The sequence below is a fragment of the Hippopotamus amphibius genome, chromosome 15 (genome assembly GCF_030028045.1).
Source record: "Hippopotamus amphibius kiboko isolate mHipAmp2 chromosome 15, mHipAmp2.hap2, whole genome shotgun sequence".
Lineage (NCBI taxonomy): Eukaryota > Metazoa > Chordata > Mammalia > Artiodactyla > Hippopotamidae > Hippopotamus > Hippopotamus amphibius.
The window spans coordinates 58,135,084-58,162,805 of NC_080200.1; the positions used below are offsets into that span (position 1 = coordinate 58,135,084).

The 27,722-nt window shown below is 47.5% G+C and overlaps 1 protein-coding gene and 1 long non-coding RNA gene across 3 annotated transcripts in view; one reads left to right on the forward strand and one right to left on the reverse strand.

Annotated features, from left to right (window-relative positions):
• The window catches only part of LOC130836177 (uncharacterized), a 53,532-nt gene extending 44,309 nt beyond the window's left edge, over nucleotides 1-9,223 (forward strand). The window contains exons 7-8 of one of the 2 annotated variants that reach the window (XR_009049140.1): nucleotides 1-161; nucleotides 8,505-9,223. This is a non-coding gene — a long non-coding RNA (uncharacterized LOC130836177). Of the gene's footprint in view, nucleotides 162-8,504 lie in introns of those variants that run through there. The other variant, XR_009049141.1, reaches the window with a different exon arrangement.
• On the reverse strand, nucleotides 139-27,234 carry OTULINL (OTU deubiquitinase with linear linkage specificity like). The gene is made up of 8 exons (XM_057708253.1): nucleotides 27,051-27,234; nucleotides 9,217-9,376; nucleotides 9,098-9,129; nucleotides 8,900-8,991; nucleotides 7,898-8,047; nucleotides 3,389-3,517; nucleotides 2,202-2,471; nucleotides 139-1,411 (listed from the first exon to the last, which is right to left on the reverse strand). Exons 1-8 carry the CDS (start codon nucleotides 27,112-27,114, stop codon nucleotides 1,238-1,240), a joined length of 1,071 nt encoding a protein of 356 aa, XP_057564236.1. The 5' UTR covers nucleotides 27,115-27,234; the 3' UTR covers nucleotides 139-1,237.
• Between the last annotated feature and the right edge of the window lie 488 nt (nucleotides 27,235-27,722).

Below are 27,722 nucleotides of genomic sequence, written 5' to 3' on the forward strand. Positions count from 1 at the left end.
GTCCACAGGTTAGAGGTCTGACACAGGTTCCACTGGGCCAAAATCAAAGCGTCGGCAGGGCCGCGTTCCTCTCTGGAGGCTCTAGGGGTGACTTCCCTCGCCTTCTCTAGCTTCCGGAGGCCGCCTACACTCTTTGGCCATGGCTCCTTCCTGTATCTGCTGTAAGTACCCAACACCAGCAACGTTCCACCTGTCTCTGTCCTTCCGTACCTCACATTTCCCTCTGACACTCTCCCAAGTCCCTCTTCCACTTTAAGGACGCCTGTGATTATGCTGGGCCCACCTGGAGAACCCAGACTACTCTCCCTATGTCAAGGTCAGTGAATTAGTACCTTAATTCCACCTGCAACTGTATTCGCTTTTGCCGTTTAACCCAACATGTTCACAGGTTCTGGGGATCAGGATGCAGACATTTCGTGGGGGGAGGGGACAGGGAATGACTACCTACACACGTTAAATACACATGTAAACACCCAATAAATACACCATTTTAATATTTTTGTGACAGTTCAATAATTGTCATTCAGTTGCCTTAATCTACAGAATTTATCTTTTTGATCTATATAAAACATATTAAACTGGCCAGGTGCAAGGGTAAAAACAAAAAAGTAAAGATATAAAAAACAAATTGTACGACATTACAAAGTAGTGGCTATGTGTATGTATGTGTTTAGATGTGTATATATAAAACTATACATGTGTATGTGTGTGTGAGTGTAAATACACACACACACACAATTTTAAAGTTGATCAAATGGTTCTGAAAAATCAATATACCATAGAGATTCCTGGGAAGATAATGCTTACAAAAGAAGGCCATGTTTATGAAGATCCAAAATCAAAGACAAGATTCATAATGAAGACCATAAAGGTTACAGACAAAGAAATTCCTTCCCTTTAGTCCCTTTCCCCTACTTGTTTACTTCTTGCTTTTTTCCTATTGCTGTCCTTGTCCAAACTAAATGTCCTTGTGCTCTGTTGTGTGTGAAATGACCACAGCCTTTACAAACAAGGTCAAACCACCAACCCAAAAATACATCAACGCAGCTGCCCTGGAGGAAATCACCGAAAAGAAAGCGAAGGCGCTGTGGGGTCTCCGTCCAGTGTACCTGGACTCCTGGAGAGGAAGGTCCGATTCCTTCAATGGCAGCAATACTAGCTTTGGTTTTCTAGAAACATTACTTGCGAGCGTGACCACTGTCACTGGCGAGGGCTGATGCCCGCTGTCCTGCCAGACTTAAAAGACAGGAATGTGGTAGTGGCGGTCATTCTCAGTCAGCAGGGCAATCTCTGGCCACTCCCTGAGCGACTCCTCTGGGTAACAGACTTCAAAGTCTCTGGAGTTAAACTTGAACAGTCTGAACACTTTTATCTTTACTTCCAGGGAGTATCCAAGTATAAACATATCAATCTGGGGAAGAGATGAAAGAGAGGTCACAAATACACATTTCCAAATTCCTGCCTCCCACCAGCGGAGGGGGAGTCTTCTGCAGCTCATGAGATAATGTACGTGATGACAGACCCACCCATGAATCAGGGAATGGGCCAGAGTTGGGAACGAACGTCCTCTACGTGGAAGGCAGGGGACAAGCAGAGAAGACAAGCTTGTCTCTGAAGGACTATCATGGAGAAATCACAGGGAAAGCTGTTTGGGAAAAAAACTAATAAAGGAATGCTTACAATGAGTTATACTGTTTTCCAACTGCCTTTTTTTTATTGTTTTAAATCAATTTTTATTAAAATGTCAGATAATTTTGAGCACTTCCTAGGAAAGCAAAGCAAAGCAAAACCCCTTTTCTATGGGGATATAAAAGCATTGTCTGGACTTTTAAAATTTCAGTAACTTCTATTTATCTGCAGTAAGTAACCAAATGCTTTCCCAAACGTTACCATTTTGCAGCTGGACTTCCTCCTGGGTAACTTCTGTTGTGGGAGAACCTGTTACCCCGAGAGGCAGCGTGAAGGTCGGAAAGGCTCCCAGCACAGCTGCTCGCCGGCCACAGGGCTGCAGAGCACAGCAGCCAGCACAGGCCAGGAAGGCTTATCACTCTTCTTGTCCTCATTTGAGGGCAATAATACCTACCCGCCAGACCTTTGCAGCTGGCTTTATCACGGCTGAGAGTGAACGACAAACACCTACGTGCTCAAGTGTTGCCAACACCGTCCTTCATCAAACACACGCGATTCTTCTGCCTGTTTACCTGCTCTAGTCCGCACGTGTCGCCTATAGCATTCAGGTGATTCATCATGAAGCTCAAAGGATCGGAAGAGCTTTCTCGAGTAAATAGGAGCCGAAAAAGACTGGGGACGACCTTTTTGGTCTTCATTTGTTCATAAACCTCGGTGACTTCATAGAGCATGATGAACTTCAGAGCTTCGTAAAGTTTATGTTCCAGGAGAGCATCAGAAAAAAGGATGTTGCACATACTCCCTCTCTTGTGATAATCTTTAATTCCACTAAATTCAGTCCACTAAAAACACAGGTGTAAAGTGAAACGTAGAAGGGGCAAGTGAATACATACACCATTGTATAATTTTCAAAGTACTTATAAAACAAACCAGAGATTAACAGAGGGGAGTGGAAATTTAACTTTTCATTTTACATCTTTTGACACTGATTTTTTTAACCCCAAGTATTACTTTTATAATAACAAAATATTTCATTTAAACTACTGAATAGTTTTTCAAAAAAGCACCACCTACTAGGTAAAATCCTAAACAAGTCAGTTTCCTAAAGCTGCCTTTCCTAAGGGTGTTGGGTTGCACAAAGGATATTCCGGTGACAAACAGTACTAATCAGTATTCTTTACCACTCCCTGTGTGCCAGGGTGGAGTATAAAGCAACCTACGTTATTTGCTCGTTAAATCCTCACAATAACTGTATAGGGTTGAGACTATTCATATTTTAGTTTTACAGATCAGAAAACATGGCACAAAAATAGTATTTCCCAAGGAGGATTCATTTCAACAACCTAAAATCTGTATCTATTAAGAGCAGGAAAAACTCTTAGTCAAATTATAACATCTGTGCTGTCCCCAGGTTACTAATAGGCACACTTCAGAAGGGCATTTCCCAGTGCCTTTTCTGGACCTTGCCCCACATTCTTCTGGGGAAACAAAGGTCCGTGATTGTTAAGGTTTCCTGGCCAGCCCATAAAAGCACCCTGAGCCCATAACAGGCCTAATCATCACGTAGAACATCACTGCTCTCGTTCATTACTTGGAAGGAGAAAGAAGAGCAGGAAGGGAAATGGTCAGTTACTAGAAGAGTATTTCTGCCTGCACTTCCTACTTAGGGGACACAAAGTGACATGCCTGACAGGAGAGACAAGGGGCTGCGTGTGGGATGCACGCTCTCATTCCTAGTCTTTTCCCCCTGAAGACTCACCTGTGTTTTCAATAATTCCACACATTTACGTAATTTTCCAAACACATTTGAACCTGTGTACTTCTCAGGACCAAAACTGTATTGCTGGATCCAATTACAACCTTGTGAAAAGAGCAGTTTTTCAGGAAGCTTGAAAAGGAAGTAGATGCCAACAGTGATCAGTATCTCAACATGTCGGACACAATCTGGAATATGTCACAGCAGATAAACTCATCTCATTCAGAAATCTGCATTTTAAAAGACTCCAACAACAGTGAAGTAAAAACAATCTTGTTCTAGATTTGCGGATTAAGTGATTTGGATCATCTTCTTAATTCACAGTTTCACAACTGTGAAAACCTAAATGGAAATTATGTCTACAGCAACAATGTTTTTGGATAAAACACTTCCCAGACTTCCTAGGTATATCCCTTTAGAAATTATTTTTAACCAAACAATGTGAGTGTGACATAGTACAGCAGGGAACACGTGGAATGTAGAAGGATGCACTTGGGGGTTCAAACCTAGCTCTGTCACTCGCCTGCTGAGAGATTATCAACCAGCATTGGTTATGCAGCCTCTTAGCCTTATCGTCCACTGCAGATCAATGACAATACTATCCATTTTTCAGGACTTGTTGGGACTAAATAAGGTCATGGAATCCATAAGAATCTGATCTACTGTGGGCATCTGGTACATTTTCCTACCCGGCTGAGCTTGCAGACCACACGGTCCTGGCTGTGTTCTCTCTCCTCAGCAACCAGCAGCAGGGCTGGCACACAGCAGACATTTGACAACTGCTGGATGAAATTAAACTACCAATAAAAATAACTCTAAATAAAAGATGTTAAAGAAATAGACCACGTGTAGTTATATATATGCATATACTTTATATTTCTTTGCTCCTCCATCCTTAAATGTACATCTGTGGGTAGGCATACTACATTCAAATAAAATTAAGGTTAGTCATTAGACTGTACTGCCTTACACTGTTAAGAAAATGAAAAAAACAAGGCACTGACTGGGAGAAAATATTTGCAAATGACATAGCTGATGAAGCACTTGTATTCAGAAGTACTCTCAAAGTACTCTCAAAACTCAATAATTAAAAAACAAACAACTCGACTCCCTCTCACAAGAGCACTGGAATTACAACTAAATGCTGAACAATCATCGACAGAAAGACACTGGAACTCACCAAAGAAGACACCCCACATCCAGAGACAAAGGAGAAGCCGCAATGAGATGGTAGGAGGGGCACAATCACATTAAAATCAAATCCCATAAATGCTGGGTGGGTGACTCACAGACTGGAGAACAGTTATACTGCAGAAGTCCACCCACTAAAGGGAGGGTTCTGAGCCCCACGTCAGGCTTCCCAACCTGGGAGTCCAGCAACGGGAGGAGGAATCCCCAGAGAATCAGACTTTGAAAGCCAGTGGGATTTGACTGCAGGACTTCCACAGGACTGAGGGAAACAGAGACTCTTGGAGGGCACACAAAACAGTGTGCTCACCAGGACCCAGGGGGAAAGAACAGTGACCCCATAGGAGACTGAATCAGACCTACCTGCTGTTGTTGGAGGGTTGCTGGCAGAGGTGGGGGGCAGCTGTGGCTCACTGAGGGGACAGGGGCACTGGTAGCAGGGGTTCTGGGAAGTGCTCATTGGCGTGAGCCCTCCCAGAGTCCACCATTAGCCCCACCAAAAAGCCTGTAAGCCCCAGTGCTAAGTAGCCTCAGGCCAAACAACCAACAAGGTATAAACACAGCCCCACCCATTAGCAGACAAGCAGATTAAAGTTTTACTGAGCTCTGCCCACTAAATTGGATTAAAGTCATACTGAGCTCTGCCCACCCAGCTCTACCCACCATCAGTCCCTCCCATCAGGAAGCACCCACGAGCCTCCTAGATAGCTTCCTCCACAAGAAGGCAGACAGCAGTATCAAGCAGTATCAGCAGTATTTCATCTTGTGGAACTGAAAACCACAGCCACAGAAAGATAGAGAAAATGAAAAAGCAGAGGACTTTGTACCAGATGAAGGGACAGGATAAAGCCTCAGAAAAACAACTAAATGAAGAGGAGATAGGCACCCTTCCAGAAAAAGAATTCAGAATAATGATGGTGAAGATGATCCAGGACTTTGAAAAAAGTCTGGATACAAAGATCAAAAAGTTTACCAAAGACCTAGAATAATTAAAGAGCAAAAAGAGATATGCAACACAATAACTGAAATGAACAATACACTAGAAGGAACCAATAGCAGATTCACTGAGGCAGAAGGGCGAATAAGCGAGCTGGAAGACAGAATGGTGATCATCACTGATGTGGAAAAGAATAAGGAAAAAAGAATGAAAAGAACTGAAGACAGCCTAAGAGACCTCTGGGACAACGTTAAATGCACCAACATTCGCATTATAGGGGTCCCAGAAGGAGAAGAAAGAAAGAAAGAAAGAAAGGACCCGAGAAAATATTGGAAGAGATTATAGTTGAAAATTTACCTAACATGGGAGGGGAAATAGCTACCCAAGTCCAGGAAGCACAGAGAGGCCCAGACAGGATAAATCCAAGGAGAAACATGTCAAGACATATAGCAGTCAAACTGACAAAAATTAAAGACAGAGAAATGTTATTAAAAGCAACAAAGGAAAAACGACAAATAACATACAAGGGAACTCCCATAAGGGTAACAGCTGATTTCTCAGCAGAAACTCTGCAAGCCAGAAGGGAGTGGCACGATATATTTAAAGTGATGAAAGGGAAGAACCTACAACCAAGAATACTCTACCCAGCAAGGATCTCATTCAGATTCAAGGGAGAAATCAAAAGCTAAGAGAATTCAGCACCACCAAACTAGTCCTAAACAGATGCTAAAGGAACTTCTCTAAGCGGGAAACATAAGAGAAGAAAAGGACCTACAAAAAACAAAAACAAAACAATTAAGAACATGGTACTAGGAACATACATATCAATAATTACCTTGAATGTAAATGGACTAAATGCACCAACCAGAAGACACAGGCTGGCTGAATGGATACAAAAACAAGACCCATATATATGCTGTCTACAAGAGACCCACTTCAGACCTAGGGACACATACAGACGGAAAGTGAGGGGATGGAAAAAGATATTCCATGCAAATGAAAATCAAAAGAAAGCTGGAGTAGCAATAGTCACATCAGATAAAACAGACTTTAAAATAAAAAATGCTACAAGAGACAAGAAAGGACACTACATAAAGATCAAGGGATTCATCCAAGAAGAGGAGATAACAATTATAAATATATATGCACCCAATATAGGAGCACCTCAATACACAAGGCAAATGCTAACAACTATGAAAGAGGAAATGCACGGCAGAAATAGAGACACAGATGTAGAGAACAAACACATGGACACCAAGTGGGGAAAGCGGGGAGGGTTGGGGGGGGGGATGAATTGGGAGATTGGGATACCAAATTGTACACTCTAAATGTATGCTGTTTATTGTCTGTTAACTGTATCTCAATAAAAGTTCTTAAAAAAAAGATAAAGCAAACAACCCAATAAAAAATGAGCAAAAGATGTGAACAGAGACTTCTCCAAGGAGGTAATGTGGATGGCAAACAGGCACATGCAAAGATGCGTAATATCATTTCCCGTTAGGGGGATGCAAACTAAAAGCAGTGATTTAACCCCCATTAGAACGGCTAAAAAACAAAAACCCTGAGACTGTGGAGCAACTGGGACTCACATGTCACTGGTGGGAAGGCAACCCACCGGTGGAAAAGAGCTGGTAGGTTCTCATGAAGCTCAACATAAACCTATCGTATGACCCAGCAATCTGACTCCTAGGTATTTACCCAAAAGGAATGAAAAGTTATGTTCATACAAAATCCTGTACGGGAATATTTATAACAGCCTTATTCATAATTGTCAAACATTGGAAGCCATCCAGGTGTCCTTCACCTCATGAGTGCATAAGCAAAATGTGTTCTATTCCTATCAGGGAACACCACTCAACAATAAACGGAGTGAACTACAAATCTGCGGAACACCACCATGCACTGCAAACGCATTACGCTAAGTGAAAGAGGCAGATTTAAAAGGCTGCATGCTGGATAATTCCATTTCTGTGACATTCCGGAAAACTAAAGGGACAGAAGACATATCAGTGTTTGCCTGGGGCTGGGGGTGAGAGAAGGACTGACAAAAAGGAATACGAAAGAATCTTTGGAGTGGACATTACACATTGTGCTTGTCAACGTTCAAATAACCATAGAGTAGAAAAGTGAATTTTGCAGACCACCTTACTTATGAAGGACAGATGTCCGTCTCAAGAAAAGATGCGGGCATTAAAAACAAACAAAGTTGAGTGCGACTATCTTTCTGAGATGATTTATTTGCAAACTGACACGAGAGACAGAGGACTGGCTAAAGGGCCTCCAACCTCCTGGCGCTCTGTGTACAAAGCCACCCACAGAAGACCCGGAGCATCGGTCGCGGTTTCCATCAGCACGACCTTTCCTGAGTTTCCAGTGTGAGGACGTACCTTCACAATATCTTTTTCTTTCATCCAGGATGGAAAAGAGAGGCCCTGGTTGAAAATCTGAAACAGCACCGACCTGAGTGCGTCGTAGTTGTCTCTCCTTACTTGTCGAACACATTTAATATGGCGCCTCCAAAACAGCTCCTCATAAGCCTGTGAGCACAAGAAGAAAAGGTGTCTAATTCCATTGGATGAGAGAATAAAGAAAGCGAATTCACTGCATCTTCAGCAAGTTACTCCCAAATAAAGTGGACAACAGAAACAATTATAAATTATGAAATGACCATGTGTAATTTTATTCTTTTTTTTTACAATAAACTGCATATATTTAAAGCGTACAATTTGATATTTTTTTTCTTATTAGTAATGTATATATGGCAATCCCAATTGACCATGTGTAATTGTAAAGTGACTTTTGTGTGTAAAGAGTTCATGTTGTGCTATTTTAGTCAATAACTTCCTGGAAGCCCAGAGTCACGGAATGTCATTCTGGGGAGATGATGGCTACAACCTGACCACAGTGAAAAATACTATATATACTTTTAAGCCCACGCTAAAGAGTAAATATACTTTTCTCTCTCTCTTTTTTTTTTTTTTTGGCTTTTGCTAGTGACAAGGTTGGACAGCACTGCTGTGAAGATTTACCAAGATTGGTCTGATGGAAAGTTCTAAAAATCCTCAAAATATCTTACGTCAAGGTGCTTGATCCCTTCAAGGACAGAAGTCTCCGCCGCATGTGCAGATGTGTTAACAGGCCTGGCCAGGAGAGAGCTGAAAAGGGTACAACGCTCAGGTGTCCTGAAATTACAGGCCTAGTTTACCCAAGTCTTCAAAGGCACCAGCTCTAGGGGAAAGGCCCGAAGGCGATGTCTAGCAGCTGTCTGTTTCTGCATTAGAGCCACAGTTGTTCCTGGCACCACGTTTGGTAAAGCAGAATGGAACACATGCTTCCTGATTTTTACACACAAATTCTCCATCCACCACGAGCTGTATAAACAGACACACCTTCCTCATCAGCTTGGCATGGGGTGTCTCTCCTTTCCATTCTCTTGCACAATAACTGAGTAAATCAACTTCCGCCTCCACGCTGAGGTTCCCTGAACCAAATCAAAAATACGAGGTGGTGAATTTTCCCTTTCCTGTCGCTTCCTGAACCCTCTCTGCACCTTAAAAATAAGGAAACATATGCATGAAAATACTTACTTTTGAATCTTCTCTGCAGATATCCAATCCGCCTAAAAGATGAAAGGAACAATAATATCAAAATTCTATATTGAACAGCAAGGGCATGTTTGAAATTTAAAGATGACATAGCCACATACCTTTTCAGCCGGTGCCCTAAATATAAATGTAGTCTTCTGAAGTAGCAGAGGGTCGCTACCAGAAATGCAACTGCCAACGTCACCGACCCCTTTGCTACTCGCCACGCAGTATCTAAGGCTTGGCTGGTGACTAGTGTCCAGGAGTGAACTTGGTCATTTCCTACAAAAATTTAATAATAATAATAATAGAACTAATACTACTGTATAGCACAGGGAACTATATTTAATATCCTGGGATAAACCATAATGGAAGAGAATATAAAAAAGAATGTATATATGTGTATAACTGAGTCACTTTGCTGTACAGCAGAAATTAACATTGTAACTCAACTACAATTAAAAAAAGTAATAAAGTGTATACATCACAATTACACAAGCCCGCTTTGTTTAAGGGGGAAAAAAGATATACTGGATCAAGTACCTGTAAAGCGTCTATCATTGATTTATATAAACACGTTTTAAAGCATTTGAAAATTCAATATAAAAATTAAAGAAACACCTAGTTCTCCTGTAATCAGTGTCATACATAAGAATATCTTTGTTCTAGAGAACTCAAGAGGAATAGGGAACATACAGAGCGTGGGTTTCGGAACCCCTCAGACGTGAATTTAAAACCCACTTCTCCTATTTATTCAGCTGCCTGACTGTGGGACACCTCATTTCTCTTACCCTAAATTGTCTAGACTGTAAAAGGGGAGTAAAAATACTGACCTTGCTGGAGAAAGATGGAAGGAAGTTATTTAAGAACCAGTACAGTGCACCTCGCACTGTGTAGATTATCTGTTAAATCCAAGAATGATCAAGGGAGTCTGCGCAGCACCGAGCCCACAGGAGTCAATCACACGGGGCGGGGGGGGGGTTAGGTGGCCCTCTGGCCGTGCCGCCACCACCCACTTCTGCCCACACTGACATTCGTAGGTCATTATGGGCCGTAACACATGGCATCACCCGAACACACAGGACGAGACTCAGACAGCAGGCACAGAGGCATCGTTTCCAGAAAGCGGGCTGCTTAGAAGAGTTGTGGATGGAGCTAGGTGTGCAGCTTACAAGGTATACTACGATTCCTGATGTGACAAGAGAGAAATTCACAGGCCGGGAGAGCTCAAACTGTGTACTTGCAATATTTTACTATGTTCAGCAGATTCCTAATTACATTATGTTTGAACATGTAAAATGCTGAAGTACAAATGAGGAAGAGAACTTCTGAACAGTGGCCAAACCTCCTGGGGTTCACTGCGAAATAGTTCCCTCCCTGGCACATTGGTTTCGTAAAATTCCAATGATTAACTGTAGCAAAAGCCACCTGGGATTTGGAATCTACAATCTGAGCATTTTTGATCTTATGGATATTTGATATGCATATCTCAATAAAGTTGATATACATTCTCAACAAAGAAATAGATATATATTCTCAATAAAGAAAGAATTTACCAGCAAATCAAGCAATAAAGTTACCAGCAAATAAAAATATACATGTTTATAATTATTTAAAAGTACTTTTTTATTATTCAATTAAACTATTTTTAGATCACTGTACATTCATATGCGGCTCTAAGAAATATAACAGAGAGACATCATGTACCCTTTGAGATGTTTCCCCAATGCTAACATCTTACAAAACTATGGAAAAGTACATTTTCAAGAGTAGGTGCTTACCTGTTTAGAACAATTGATTAGCTATTAATTATATATTTACTCCTGCCTAGATATTTAGTAAAAAATTTTTAATGAATTGTTTAAAAATGTAAGCTATAATGCCTTTGCATCTATAATTTAGACTTTCATTAAAAAGTCTACATTATTCTCCTTAAAGAATGTGTACTATCTCATGGGCTTCCCTGGTGGCACAGTGGTTAAGAATCTGCCTGCCAATGCAGGGGACACAAGTTTGAGCCCTGGTCCGGGAAGATTCCACATGCTGCAGAGTAACTAAGCCTGTGCGCCACAACTACTGAGCCTGTGCTCTAGAGTCCGTGAGCCACAACTACTGAGCCCACGTGCCACAACTACTGAAGCCCATGCTCCTAGAGCCCGTGCTGTAGAAGAGAAGCCACCACAAAGAGAAGCCTGTGCACTGCGACAAAGAGCAACCCCTGCTCACCACAACTAGAGAAAGCCTGCGCACAGCAACAAAGACCCAATACAGCCAAAAATAAATAAAAAAATAAATAAATTTATGTTAAAAAAAAGAAAGTATACTATCTCAGTACAGAGGGAGACCCCATCGTGTGTACATAATCTTTGCCTTGTTGACAAGCATTTGGATTATTTCCCCGTTCTTCACTCTTACAAACATTCTCCTCCAACAGTCCTTGTGGACTCATGGTATCTTTTAGGATAATTTCTAGAAGAGGAAACTCTGGGTCAAAGGGTGTGCACATTTCCAGATGGTGACAATGTTGCCAAAGTGCCTCCCAAAACAAACGGTCAGTTAACACTCCTGTCACATGTAGGAGCCTCCGTTTCACTAAACCCCAGGACCAGTTATGATTTCTCACTGCAGTAACACATTCACAGCTTTCCTTCTGTGAAGAGCCTTTTAGAGCATCTGCCTACTTTCCACCGGGTTGTCCTGGTTTTTGTGTGGACCTGGAGGGCTTGCAGTCACTGGGCTGGTCCTCACTGCTGCCCACTCCATGGGGCACTGCTCTCATTTGTCACAGACTCCAACCAACATGCCACATTCTTTGTTTTTTTCTTTAATGTATGTATTTATTTATTGGCTGTGCTGGGTGTTCGTTGCTGTGCACGGGCTTTCTCTAGCTGCGGAGAGTGGGGGCTACTCTTCGTTGTGGTGCGCGGGCTTTTCATTGTAGCGGCTTCTCTTGTTGCAGAGCACGGGCTCTAGACAGACAGGCTCAGTAGTTGTGGCACACGGGCTTAGTTGCTCCATAGCATGTGGGATCTTCCTGGACCAGGGGTTGAACCCGTGTCCCCTGAATTGGTAGGCGGATTCTTAACCACTGCGCCACCAGGGAAGTCCCTAACTTGCTGCATTCTTAAAAGATACTGCCTGGCCCCTGGGGACATTTGATTTGAGACCCCTGAAATGGGGGCCTCTCCTGAATGTGAGGCCTCTTGACAGCTGCTGGGGCCTTCGTGGGGACCCACCACAGATTATGGTCTCCTCACAGCTACACACACACAGACACACACACACTTCCCTATCCTACTGCCCTAATCCTCGAAATTAAACCCCACCTCCAACCCAGGAAAGGGCGATATGATAACTTATCAGAAAAAAACATGTGAGGGCTCAACACCCCCTCCCCACGCAAACCAAGAACACGAGCCTCAACTCCTTGTATCTACTCTACCCAGTGTGCCCACAGATGTCGGTCAAGTAATTCAGGCCAAGCAGGGCCCTGAGGTATGGAGGGGGCTGGTGTGGGTACCAGGAACGGCCTGGAGGCGGGACTCAGGAGGTCACAGGGGAGCGGGCTGCAGCTCAGAGACAACCCCGAGGTGTTCACAGAACTTCATATGAAAATAGTATCAGGAGCGGGGCTCTGAAGTCAAAGGAGAGAAAACAATTCAGAAGAGCTTTAATTTGAGCTTTTGCTATGTGCCAGGCACCGTGGCAAGTGTTTTACAGAAATTGTCTCATTTGCTCCTACAAATGGCATTGTGACATAAGAAGGCCCCGGTCCTGCAGTACAGAGGGTAGGTGACTCCACACCCCTCCAAGCATCTGGTCCTTAACCCCGGGCAGGAGGGGAGCAGGACAGTCCAGTACCAGGGATGCAGGGAGTGCTCAGGGGCTCCTCTCACTGCATTAACCTAGTAACACGGAGGCCCAGCTGCCTCTCAGAACTGCTGGACGGTTAAAGGAAATGTTGGGGAAAGTGCTGAGCTCGTGACAAGAACCCAACACATGTTCATTATTATTTTATCACCTGAGGGAACTGCAAGGGTGAGAAAGATTAAATACGCTGGAGAGCTAGAACTCAAACCCGGGGCCATGTGATGCGGACGTCCCACTCGCCCGCCCTGCCTCTGAATGATGGAGCTGAGTGAATCCCAAATCAGCCCTGCTACAGCAGGTGGAATCCAGGCTCTTCAGAAAGAGAATGAAAAGGCATTTCTCCTGCATGTGTCAATAACTGGATTACAACTCCAAACGACAGACAGAGGAGAACACCACAGATGAGGCGCCCAACAAAATACTATCATGATCACAGTTTCGATGATCTCCTGAGTCAAATCTCATTTCCCCAAAAGCAGCTGAGAGGGGATAAGATCTTCCATGTCAGAATCTTCCTGGGGCTCCCCGGGGCCAGCCGGCCAGGGAGAAGTCAGCACCCGACCACACAACTTCCCCTCCCCTGCCCGGCGCCCTGCCTGACGGGTAGCTGGCCTCGGGGGGTGCCCCCTGGAGTAACAGGAAAGGAGAGAAGTTCCACCACCAGGGAGTCCGTCTTTCAACATAATAAACAGAGAGAACAAGGACAAGAAACAAGGGGAGTGGGGGAGAGGGGTGGTTTTGCAGGAAACAAGTGTAGCCAGGAATTACAGATTTGTTCTTCTTTAATGCTTGTCAAGAGATAAAAATGAAATTTCTTTTTAACACGTTTGAGCTAGACCACCTGGGTGTCGCTGAAATGAGGTGATACATTTCTACCACACTGGGAAGCAGATGAACTAGGTCTCACATATCCTCCCAGTCATCAGCTTTACAACCTGCCGAGACCCTGACCCACACAACCTGAGGTAGCACAGGAAGCTCTGATGTCCTTGGGTAATGATGCCTGAACCCCCGAAGCCGGCAGAGTGGCCATCTCACACTGAAATCTGTGATTACTCACACTAACGTGGCAGATGAGACCACTGACTAGAACTGAGAAAATAAAAAGCCATGGTTTTTCTGTGGTAAAACTCTACTTAGAATTTTTTTTTTCCGTTCTCTAAAATGTACCAAAACTGAAATAATTCAAACAGGAAACCAAAAAGAAAAAAACAAACCTGAAAACAAAACTTAAAAGACACTGAGAAGCCGGAAACCGAGTGATGACACTGACAGCACTTCCCCCCCAGCCTCAGGCTCGCTCCCAGGGAGACCTGAGGGTCTGGCTGGCCGGGGTGCCCCAGGGCCAGAGCCCGCCCCCTGCCCCGTCCACCTCCCCGCAGGCCACCCCGGGGTGGGCAGCAGCAGCACAGGGAGCACCCCTCCCCTGGGTCTGGCCCCCTGCCGTCCTCCTGAAGCTCAGGAGGCAGATCAAGGGCTACCACGCGGGCCCTGGAGGGCGGAAACTAGGCCTGAGCTAAAACATGGAGAAGGCAATTTAACGTCGCGTCTGAGACAGCAGAGCGGGTGAGATATATCACACGGTAAAATCACCTTGTTAAAAACTTTAAGGTGAAACATACTAAATTTGATATAATAAATACAACAGATACTTCTATCGGCTTCAATGCCATATTCCGCTTAATCAGCAGGAGATGTAAGGAAGAGTGGCCAAGAGAGGCAGATGGGTTAGGAAGCGAACAGGGAGGGAGGTGGGAAAGGCGCCCCTCTCTGCGGCAGGAGCGGTGGAGGGATGGGGGGTGCCGCGGAGAGGGGAGGCCATGTGCTACAGTGGACAGGGAGGGGCCCGGGAAGCCCCCCTCCCTGCTGCCCCTCACCCCTGGTTATACTACTCCGTCCCGCCCTGGGCTGGGCGCCGGGCTGGCAGGCAGCGAACTGAAAAGACACACGCTGTGGCCCCAGGGAGCTCATGGTCTGGTGGCATGATGCCCTCCTGTCAGGAAGGCTACTGGTCGGCTTGTGCAGGCCCACAGGTTAGCACGTCCTGGTGTCAGGGTCCAGCCGGGACACAGAATAACACAAGGCCCTATGAGCTGAGTACCCAGGTGTGTGTCACCTCTCTCAGAGGTGAGTTCTGAGAAAATCAGGGGCTTGAGAATAAAGCAAAATACAGTACATTTGTCCCAGCAAATGAACGAAGCAATATGCAACCAGAACAATAAACATACAGAACAAATCCTGCTGGGTCATCGGGGTTTCTGAGTAATCTGGAGCACTGGGAGACTACTAGAGAAAAGTCAGCACAGCAGAGAAAAGGACTGGGTTAAATGGTCTTGGCTCATGCAAAACCATAGGTCAGTTGGTTGTTTTTGTATCAATTATGGGGGAAATATTCAGAATAAACATCCTCTGAATAAATCTTCCAAATGGTGAGGTCAAAAGACTTTCTACACTTTTGTGTTTCAGTTATCAATCCTCTTCAAGTAAGAAACAACGGTCTCCCACTTAGTAGAGTTCTATAACCAACACCAACAAGATCCGTATCATTGAGGAAGACAACCACCAACGTGAAAGCTTTTTATCTTGAAAGTCATGACCAGCGAGACACACAAGGGTAGCTGTCATGCAACCGACTTAGCACGGCTCTGCAGGCCGTCCCACGCCCCACAGGACTGGGCATGCTTCACTCAAGGCTCCTGCCAACCAAGAGTCAGCAAACGCAGCAGGAACAGCTCCTTGCCAAACACTGAGAGGCTTGTGCGCGTGTTTTTAATAACATCATTGCTCAGAATATTTTCATGTATGAGGCATGTCAGGCGTGTTAAATGCAACCCATCGCTTTAATTTTCTAACCGTGTGGCGGGGTTTGTTTAAAACCCATCCAACTACAAAAAACACAAAAGCAGCAGATGGGATACGCTTCAGTCAGAGAGCAAGCAGTACTTCCTGCTCCAGGATGCCAGAACTCCAGGTCACTGTACCCAGCCCAGGCAGGCTCGCTGTCCCTGGCTGAGTGGAGACAGTGGGCTGGCGCTGCAGGACCTCAGACGAATCACTTGGTCTCAACAATCCCCCAAAGTCTCCCCAACAGCGGAGACCAAGAGTGATGACGGAGGGTTGGAACAAAATGAAACACAGTAAGCCCCGCGCCTGCTCATCAGCACACAGGCACTCTGCACATGTGAGCTCTCGGCTGAGCTCTGGCTACCATCTCCCTCCTCGTGGTCGTGACCAGTGTTTCCACACCCCTTGGGGTGGGCACTCACCACCTCAGGTGGGAGTCCATTTCCTTTTCTGGGGTGTCTATCGGTCAGATCTATCACTATGCTGTGACTATAGGTGAAGCTGCCCCTGCGGGCCGGACACTGTGCCAAGAGGCAATGCTACAATGGTGAACTCGAAAGACTGGACTCACCTGCATTGATTCACACACGGACAGACTGTCCTCGTGTGTCTGGAGCACAACCAAGGCAGTGCTCCAGAGGACAGGGGTAATGTGGGGACCTGACCTGGGCCCGAGGCGGGGGAGGCTTCCCCGAGGATGTGAGGCAGGGCTGGGACCCAGAGCATGGATGGGAAAGCGAGGGAAGGCCAGCAAGGCTCAGGTTAGCGGGGCCTTCTGACCCCCTTAGAGATGCTGAATTTCAACTGAAGAACAAGGAGAGCCCCTGCCAGGTCTGAAGCAAGAGGCTGGTGTGACCAGATCTGTCACCACAACTTGAGTCATTACTGCTCGGGATCATGAGGAATTTGTCTGATTTTTCTTCCACACCACAGCCTTTTAGATCTTTGACAGAAACACAGGATGCTTGAGGCTGAAGGGGCTGGAATCCTACTTGTTCTCCAAGGCCTGAGTCACACCAGCCCCTCAAGCAGGATGAATCCCACCTCCACCACCCCCGGCCCTGCATGCTGTCCACAGTACAGGTGGGTTCCGGTTCAGTGGATTCACGACTGTGTCCCGTACTGGCCAGAAAGCACCTCAATTCACTGTGGACCTGGCCACCTGACGAGCTGCCACATGCACGTTTCATCTCAGAAGCCCAGAGAAAGCAAGCAGAAGCCTGAACTTGACCCCACATGTTCTGACTCAAGGTCAGTGCCCTTTCAATTAACTACACAATTGCCTTTCCTGAGTAATTCTCTTCCAAGAATTCAAAACAATTAAAAAGCACGATCTCCGAAGGCAGCTGTCATTCCCACTGTGCCTTTGTCTCTTCTAGCTCAGACACTCCCCGTTCTCTCCACCAGGCCTCACTTGACATGGTTTGGTCACTCTTTGGTCATCCCGGTCACTCTTCTCGGGACCCACCCCACACTTAAATTGAGACCTCAGGTCAGAACACACTGTCCTGAGAGGGACCCAAGTGGGAGAGAACTCATCCACACGACCACTTCATTCTCCATCAGGAGTCAGCAAGTTTTCTGCACAGGGTCAGAGAGTAAGTATTTTAGGCAAAACCAGCCATCTGGTTTCCATCCCACGCACTCAGATCAGCCCCGACACAGTGGAAGCAGCCACAGACAATACTCAGCTGGGCAGTGTTCCAAGAAAACATTTCCATGGATGCTGAAATCTGAATTTCATATGTCTCACATGTCAGGAAATGGCATTCTTCTTTTGATCTTTTCCCCCAACCGTTAAAAAATGTAAAAACCATTCATATGTCACAGACCATATAAAAACTGAGTGGGACAGATCTGGCCCGTGGGCCATGGTTGGCCAGACTCTGTCTAGATGATACCTTCACATTAATGCAGCCTGCGATTGTATTAGTATTCAGCTTGCCATCAGCCTAAAGCTCTTAGACCTGCCATCAACCTAAAGCCCTAGACCTGCTGCTGGAGTACGAGAGTCTCCCCATCTGCTGAAGCGGGAGAGAGAAAAGGTGCTTTCATCCCACTGTCCTCAAACCTCCAGGTGGAAGAACTTTCCTGGAAATCTGGTACCAGTCTAGCCCTCTCCCTTCTCCCTCTCCTGAGTGAGGGAGACTTATCTAATGGCAGGTGTAAGACCCTCTGCTCTGCTCAGCTCAGCCCTTCCTCTCCACTAGGATCCACCTGCCTGCCGAGAGGTGCCCTGGGGGCTGCTGTCTCTCTGGGAGAGAGGCCTGACCTTCGAGGGGAGAGTACAGCTCAGGCACCGCAGGCAAGCTCATCTGGCCACACAACTAAGACAGGGATTTTATCATCAAGCCGACATTTAAAAAATCCCTGCCTCCTGTGTCCACCTTTTAGTTAGTGCAGAACCTGGGAAGGGGAGTGGGGGTTGTCCAGATCGCATGTGCAACCTCTGCGCTTTTTAGACCCAGGGGCTGACACACATTCCTGCTAAATCCATGTTGCTGGACTTGGCTCGCGGCTCCGACTCGCCATGGCTTCCGTGGCACTCTGTCCCTCTCTCAACTCTTAGAGCTTTAAAGATTAAGCTTGTCTCCCACATCCCAACACAGGTCATCTATGAACACGTGACCAAGAGAGAACTCAAGGCACACTCTGAGAAAAGCCTCTCTCACTTTCGCCCCATGGTGACTTTTCCATTAATCAGAATCATTTGGCCTCTCTTGCTAATAGTTACTCATCCTTGTGATTGCCTTCCCTTCTTCAATGCCAGTTTCTGCTCTGAAGCCAGCAGTGTGTGCTTTGTGTTGGTCTGGTTTTTATTTTTTCACATTCAATGGATGTGTCATCTCCTAATCAGAACTCTTTCTGGCTTTTCTTACTTGTAGGAAAGACCCACATTCTGGCAGCGAGCGGAGTCGGCTGGAAAGGCCTCTAAACAAGTAAGAGAGTAACGGGGCATTGCCTATTGCACCATCCAAGCCAGAGGCCTTGGAGAGCTGGTTCTCCCGCAACCAGGAACCGGCCTCACCACGAAATCCCAACCATAAGCGGAACGAACTGAGAAGTCGGGCTGGGCCCACCACTGATGGGAGCCCACGGTGGAGGCCTCCTTGTCCTCCTCCTGTAGCCTCTACCCCTCTCTCCTCTCACGGACCCGTCTACCTTTACGTGGTCCTTCAGATCTGCTCTGCTGAAAAGAAACCAGAGGCTTCAAAACAAACTCGTCAAACTTTATAGAGCACTGTACTCAAACATTGTAGAGCAACACCCCTGCCACCAGGGCACTTAGAAAGACAATCCTTGAGCCACACGGAAGCAGAATCTATGCTCTACAAGATCCCCGGTGACTCACGCCTAACCAAAGCCTCAGAGGCTCTGCCGCGGACAGGGAATCATGCTTGCCCGGGCTCCAGCTGTGGAGGATCTGGTTCATGGGCTGGGACCCTGGCGCCCGCCTCTTTTTTAATTCCCTGGTGATTCCAGTGTATCACCGGTGCTGAGAAGCGCTGCTCTGGAGTCAGGGCTTCCTCCATCCTTGGCGGCTTCTATTAGCTCAAATATATCACCACATGCCTATCAATTTCCAAAACCACCCTTACAGGAAATTGTGCTGGATGAAGAAAAGTCTCGCTGGTCATGTAATCCAACTACAAGTAAGTGCTGCCTGTGTTTTGTGCCTCCTTCCCTTTGGCCAAGGTGAGGGGCTACTTTTATTAGTCAGTTGCTGTTTTTCCAAGGTTGGGAGCTATACTGACCTTAAAAAGAACTTTATGAAATTCTATTCACATTATTCATGTGACCTCCAGGGAGGGTGACCAGCTCTTCCTGGCTTGCCTGGGACTCTCCTAGTTTTAGCGCTGAAAGTTTCTCATCTGAGGACATCCTTGGTCCCAGGCAAACCAGGACAGGTGCTCACCCTGCCTCCAGGGCCCCGCCTGGTCTGACCCTGATTCTTCCCTATTCTCTCACATCTTCCTCTTGCTCCAAGATGATTGGCCACCTCAGTCCCTCTGCCTCCCGGCCTGCCTTTACCGTGCTCTTCCATCGTCTGGAATACTCTTCACTCCACTCATTCTCCAGCTCTCAGCTCAAATGTCACTTCCTGGGGCCAAGCTTCTCTGACTCAATCCCAACCCCCAGGCTCAGTCAAATCCCTGCTACACTGCCTCCCAGCACATGCTATCCTTTTCCTTCACAGCACTCATCACAGTTTATACAACTGTGTTTGTGTTTGATGAGTGTCTGTCTCCCTGTGTAGGTAAATGTCTTAAGGACTGGGGTTGCGTCTGTTTTCTCTCTGCTTTCTTGGTCCCTAGAAAAATGTAGACAGTTAATAAATATTTGTTGAATAAATAAAATGAATCAATGTAGTCAGAATCCAGTCCATATGTCTCCACAACAGAGAATGCCAGCCAACCCCAGTATGTGTTCTCTCTTCTTCCACAGAAACAGAATCCTGACTTTGGCTGGATACGTAGCTATGCAGAATAAGACTACATTCCACCTTCCCTATGTGCTGGGTATAGCCATGGAGATGAATTCTGGCCAAGAAGTGTTCTGTGTAGTTTTCAAAAGGTTCTGTTGAGAGGGGTGTGTACTCCTTGCCCTTCCTCCTCTCTTCTAGCTGGAATGCAGGTGTGATGACTGATGTTCAGCAGCCATCTTGGATCAGGAAGTAGCTGTGGGCATGAAAGCCATGCAGGGAGGAAACAAAGTGGAAGGAGCCTGGGCCTCTGACACTATGGAGCCTGTTCCAGCCCCGGGGAGCCACCTCTGAGCTCTGCCATAAAAGAAATAGACATGATTCACTTATTTGGGGTTGCTCTGTCATTCCACCATACCTAATCCTGCCTAACAGCCTCTAACTTGCTGGTCCTTTCTGACTCATAACATGCATGTCCCTGGCAGTCCAGTGGTTAGGACTCCAAGCTTCCACTGCAGGGGGCGCAGGTTCAATCCCTGGTTGGGGAACTAAGATCTTGCAAGCCTCGTTGCGTGGCAAAAGAAAAAACCAACAAAAGACAGTGAGCCACCACTGTTTTCCCTTCCCTTAATTACACTCATGTAAATACACAGCAGGAAGTGAGGCTGTGAAGCGGTCACCTAGTGGGATGGCTTCAGGGTGGAATGAGCTGGCCTCAGGGAGTCAGGAACTCAACGCCGGGTCTGGTCCTAGCCAGCCGAGCAACCTGGACCTCAGCTTCCACCCCTATAAACAAACACAAGGAGGTCAGGCCATTGACCGCCATTTTCCTCCAAATGCCTCTTTATGTTAACATGTTCAGAGTTACATTGGCGGGATAGTCATACTGCGGCACAAAGCACAGGATTTTAAATAGTTTAGAAACAACTGAAGTTAAATTAAACTAGAAACATTACTCAAAACTTGCACCATAGGAAAGATGCCCTGCGCGTGTACAAAAGAAACATGAGATCTTGACAAAGGCCAGCAAACACTCCACCCCTGAGATGTGCAAGCTTAGGTCTGCAGGTCTATTACACCTGTTGACCTGCAAGCAGAGTTTTGATAAAGAGCCTTTTCCACAAGGGCTTCCATGGAGGTGACTAGTTTCTAAATGACAGCAAGAAATAAAAGGAAGGTTGAGGAGCCTGGGGTGGGCGGGGAGGGGGATTGTACCTTCACATGGTACAGGCTCCAGGCTTTGCACGAATCAATGAGGTATATGTGGGAGAAGATGCTGGAATATCAAAGCATGAGGAACAGGGCAGTACAAGGTAGGGCTATAAGCAGTGGCCGTACCAGTTCTCTGTCATGACAGTCAGCTGAGTACCCCAAACTGAGTTTAACAAATGTTTAAGAAACAAAAGAGAGGGATACACCACAGATAAAAACTGATCTAATAAGCTCTCTCTCAGTTCAAGCGATTTTTCTCTCTCCTTTAGATTTCAGAGAAAGGAACTGATGCACCCAACTCTTGCACTGCTTCAGGTGCAAAACTGAGGGACCCAACGTTTATATTAATAATTCCATTGGCTACATTTGCATTTCAACTACAAGGTCATCCTTAGCTACAAACTGAACTCCCAGTCCGTTTGTTAAATACCAAGTAAAATGACACAGAGCTGATCAGGTCCACTGACTTCAGTGCCACCCAGCCCTTCACATCTGGACAGTGACTGTCCCCAGCCACGCCAGCCTGGCTGGCCATCTCCTCCACTTCCTTTGTCCTATCCGTGGTCCTGCTTCCTCCACTGCATTTTGACCTGTCCTGGCAGGCGATTTGGAAGACACAGAGCACTCAGTTTTCCTGTCACTTTAGAGATCTCACAGCAAAGCTGAGACCTTCTTGTCACAGGTCAACAAATATACCCAGGATGTGCCTGGTGTTACTCTAAGACCCAGGGAAAGGTTCTCTCTTTACCGGGAAGAAGTTCAGTCCACTTTTCTTCAACCTGCGAGACAAAATGCTCTGGGGAACCTTCTCTGCCCCGGCTTAGGGGAGAGACACGCGTGGTTCAAAGCCTGTGCCCCTGCCTACCTGCACTCTGGAGCCACTGGGAAACTGGCCTGTACCCATGAGGCCCTCCAAGCCTGGGGGAAGCAGGAGCTCAGGTCCACTGTGATGGGCACACAAGAAGGCAGGATGCTTTTTTTTTTTTTTTTCTCAGTGAAAAAGACAGCTGCATTTGATTTACAGTTAACAAGATTTACAAAAAGGGGGAGGGGTGGTCCTGGGCTCCTGGTCCCCCAGGTCTGGGCAGGGCCTCCAGGAGAGCCTATCTAATGGGCCAAGACCGAGACCCCCAGTCTGCTGGGTCCCTTCTAGCTGCCTGGGCTTTGATGTCTGACATCCAGCTTGACCTTAGAGGTGGGGACCATGGCACGGTGCCCACCCGGGCTGGGAAGGCATGTTACTGCCCTGGGGGCCATAGGTACTCAGACCCCACCCAAGAGACCAAACCCAGGTGTTTTGGCAGCTACTGGTGCTCAGGGAAGGGGGCTGGGATTCTACTTCTCTTTGAATTGGGAGAAGATTCTCTTAAGAAACTGACTTCCCATTACATTATTATTCCATGTGCCGGAAGACTAACCCCAACTAATATTCAACAAAAATCAATAACAGGGCAAGCAGAGAATGTATCTATCATCCAACAAGTCCACATAAACTCAAAGTCAGAGTCACCTGGTTAAGTCAACCAAAAAAGACTTACTTTTAAATTCTTAATTCAGAGATTTATTGAGCATAGCATTTCACGTGCTACAGTTTCTCGGATTATTATTTATTACCTGGGAATCTCAGCAACAGAACTAACAGAAGACAACGGTCCTTAGTCTCCTGGAAATGAACATAAACATTTTATTATCCTCTTATTTTAAACATGACGGCACCTGTCTATTCTGGCTCAATTAAATGAAAAAGTAGAAAACTAGAGTATGACCAGCACAAAAGATCACTGGAAAAAATGAGGGCATAAACAAAAACTTCTCCCTGTTGACTCACTGTAAAGTGACATTTAAATGTTCTTCCATTAAATTGATTACAAATCAATAAATGTGAATACAACCTTTGTTTTGAGAACAGGTTGTCCTAAGTAACTGAACATTTACCAGAGGATTCAAGTGGACAGGAGAGAAAGGTCAAATACACTAGTCCATTAACTTCTTTAAAAGGTACATAGAGACTTCAAAGCTGCATATAAACACACGTGTAGGAAGTTTTAGCTCAATAATGATGACTTTCTCATCATCTCTCTCCTCCCGTACACAGACCTGTGAGTTCCCTTGAGGAACACCAATGGTATGAAAATGAGGATCCAACTTAACTTTAGAGCAGCTTAATTGTGATGAGGTAACCTTGGAAACTAGAGCACTTCAGGTATAAGCCTGTTTCAGGAGACAGAAGCGGGAGGAGGGTTACTATTCTGCTGTGGGAGAAGCCACGCTGCCAGGGTTTGAATCCCAGCTACCACTTACTAGCCGGAAACTCTGAGGAAACCCTGTGACCATTTCTAGTGTCACAGGGTAGTGGTTGTAAAGATTACATAAGACTATCTACAGGCAGTGTCTCCGCGTCCAGCACCGTGGAGAGAACTCCAATACCCACTGTGACTGTGGCAGGGACAACGATAGTGGCTGCAGACAGGGGACAGCACCCAGCCGCTCCCAGGAGCCAGGTAAAAGGTCACTTTCAAATTCAGTAATTGTGCCAATCAAGAATTTCTACTGAGCTAAAACACATGGGGCCAAAATCTACATTTTATTTGGTATTTAATGCATTTCACAGAAACGTTAGAGTAGAAGTATAAAAGCAGGACAAAGAGGCTGGCAAAATATATCAACTATGGACCACTTGGTTTTAAGCATCCCATTGTGGACTCTGTTGCAGGCATGTGTTTTCAACTGCAGTGTTTGTTTTCTTTTTCCTAAGCCCTCAAACTATTTTTTATGGAAGGAAGATGTTTCTCTTTAAGGTTACAACCAGCACACAAAGCACCAAAGCCGCTCACACCTCTCCTCCTTGGCAACATGGTCCTGACAGTGTCCGCTGTTTGTAGTTCAGCCTCTGAGAGCAAAGGCCTTGAAGGCACCGGGTCTGGAATAAGCTGACAGTTCGCAGTCCCCTCCGCAGTCCGTGTGGAGGAGCGGGTTTGTGTCGTCACCGTTCTCAGCATTCCACCTGCTGCCGGGTCACTAGCTGTTCCTATTTGCCCACTCTCCCATGAAACACAGAAGTGCCCACCAGGTGAACTCACCTGCCTGCCCAGGGTGGTACCTGTGATGACCCATGGGCCAGGCCAAACGCTGCGTACGGTGGGTCAGAAACACCTGCTTCGTACATAAAGTAAGTCACCCTTAAATGGCTCCGGAATAATGGGATCCGTGACATTGAGGAAAACACATTTTAATTAACAGAAAAGTCTAGGTGGGAAGTGGGGGGATCTTGTACAGGTATGTATGTGACGCAGTTTCATTAAACAGCGATAAAAATAACAACTAGCTTCTAGTATAAGGTAATGATAATCGTAAGAATAACAGCTAACCTTTGAGGGTTTACTACGGGCCACGCATGGTTCTAAGCCCTTTACATGCGATAAATAAAGACATGAGCAGCACTTGAAAATATTGGCCATCACCACTATTTCTAAACTTTTTGTTTAGCATTGAACTCTTTTCCCCAAACAAAATCTTACCCAGAACAACATATAAAACAGGATATGAGGCTCCTGAGTACATGGTTGAAAACTCGGAGCCTCATTCATCCCCTCTCATTTCCACTAAACAAATGGCGACTGACAGACGTAAGGAACCCCTGCAGTGCCTGAACGGATAGGAAGTTAATGACCCTGTGGGGTGGCCAGAGGAACCACGAGGAGTACAGGGGGTGCACAGCCCCTCCTCAAATGCCAGCCAGAGGTGAAGCTCTGGGACTGGTGAGCTTATTCGGGTCTCCCCCGCTTCCTCCTGTCTTCTCTGGGCTTCAGAATGCTGCACAAAGTGACCTTTGGTGCCTCTTCCTGGTCTAATCTGCTCATGACAGTGTCTTTCCCGTAATAGTGTGCAGAGGTGTTTAGTTTATGATTCTCAATATCCAAATACTTAAAAAGAAACACTAAAAATAGCTACCACAAAGCTCTTTCCATCCCTATTTTGTCTGTTTTTTTTTTTTATTGTCAAATGTTACTTGTTATCATTCGCTATTATCTCAAAAGTGAATCTTGGTCTCTTACCAAAAGTCTTAGGGGTAGGTAAAACACCTGCCTCCATTCGAGCTTTGGCAACTGGTTTTAAAACTTTTTTTTTTCCCAAACAAGACCAGCAAACAAGGGAAACTATGCCCCCAAGTCCCTGGAGGTTATGTTTTGGAGAAAAAAAGTTTTCCATAACCTGATCTTTGAATCACATTCTTCCACTGCCCACACCAACTGCCGTCCCCATAGGCTGGAGCTGAGGAAAGAATTCTCTCTGGGCTCACAGAGCTGGCACACCTTGAACCTGGTGCATGGGAAGGGAAAATTCCTGGCAATTACTTTAAGCCCAGAGTAGACACCCTTCCGCCTCCCCAACCAGCTTTTTCCAGCTGTACCCCTACCTCCACTTCCAACTTTGCTCTCTCCGCCAAAAGAACACAGGGAGAAGGGAAGAAAATCACATAATAAAAAGTTCAGATGAATACACCCACAGGAAATATTTGGCCAATTCTACAACAACCCAAGGTGCAGAAAGGTTGAAAAATGAGTTCATTCTCCAAACTTCCGAGAGTGGGAGGTACGTCCATCACAGACTTCTAGACTGGGAGGGGCTTTAAGGACGAGCTAGCTCAACGCCTTCATGTGATAGACCAGGACCCAGAAGCCCATAATGACTGGCTTCCAGGCCCACCGTCCTGGGCAGAATGATGTCTAGAACTCACGTCCTGACTCCTACAACAGCGCCGTTTCCCCCCACACCAGCAGTTTGCTGTGTGAATCGAAAGCTCCTGCTGGGACCAAGAACCGGGACCGGGAAGCGGTCCCAGCAGGGTCCCGGGGGCGCCGCAGCACCTGGAGCGGGCGCGCTACCCAGGCACCGGGGGGCGCGCACCCCCGGGGTGGCCTCCAGGGAAACACGCAAGCGGCAACGTGCTCCGCGCTGAGGGGCCGCTCGTCCCCCTCAGACCTGGGGCGCGAAGGAAAACACCCTGCACGCGTCCGCTGAGCGCCCGGCGACGCCTGCAGAGGGCGGAGGCGCCGCGACACAGGTGGCGGGCGGCGCCCTCGGCGCCCTGCGCCCTGCTGTGCTGCCGCTCCCGTCCCCGGTGACGGTTTTGTTTCAGAAGCCGGAGCCGGCTCTGTGGCTCGTCGGGTCTCGGCTGCCGCGAAGGTGTGAGCCACATCCTCTGCCGGCAAAGCGCGAAACCCGTCAGCTTCCCTGCGACCACCGCCGGGGGCGCCGGGGCCCGACGCCAGCCGCCGCGTGGGCACCCACCCCGCCGCACCCCCGCCCGCCCGCAGGGCCCGCCCTCTCGCTCCGGGAACCTGCGGCTCCGCCTCGGCCGCTCCGTCGCCGCCTCCACGGCGTCCCCTCCGAGCCCCCGAGGGCGCAGCTCCTCACGGACCGGCGACCCCCGCCCCCGGCGGCCGCCCACCGCCCGCGGCCCGTCCTCCGCCCCGCCGGCTCCCGGGGCGCCGCCCCGCCTCGGACTGCGGGCCGCGAACCGTCGCGCCCAGGGCCGCGCCGACGGCCGGCGGGGGAGGACGCGCCCGCGGCGCCCGCGGCCCCCGCCCCGCCCCCCGGGCCCACCTGTGGCGGGGTCGCGAGGTCGTTCCCGCACCCGCTCCTGCGGGGGGCTCCTCCGCGTCGCCATGGTGGCCGCGCGCTGCTGACGGGCGCCGAGCCTCGACCGGTGGCTCCGACAGACGCGGCGACTGCCGGCCGGCACCCCGGCTCGCTTCTCCGCGGCGGCCCGGCGGGCGCAAGAGGCGCTGGGCGGGGACCGCGGTCTGTGCTCCCGCCCCAGGCGCCCGGGGATCAACGGACGCGCCGGGCCGCCAATGGGAGGCTGTGGCGGGGCGGGGGCGGGGCCAGGTGGGCGGGGCCTAGTGGGATGAGTGGGGCCTCGGCTCCTTCTGGGGCGCCAGGCGGGGCTGCGCAGAGCCGCTGGGTGTTCTGCGGGGATGCGGGAAGCTGCTGTCGGGATGCAAACTCCTCTTCTCGGCAAACATCCTGGGAATTCCATTTGGTGGGACTTTACATCGAAAGCCCACTGAGTGGGAAGGAAAGAAGCCCTGTGGGTAGGATGATGTGGGAGAGGGACTGGTCCCTTCTTCCTCTGATGGCAACGTTACAGGATTCCCTTCCCCAGCCCATACATTTAACCACCGGTCCGTCACGGCTATGGGAGGGCGGGACGAATCCAGCTGTTGACCCAGGACCTGTTCCACTAGACTGGGCAGATTTTCTGACCTTTATTTC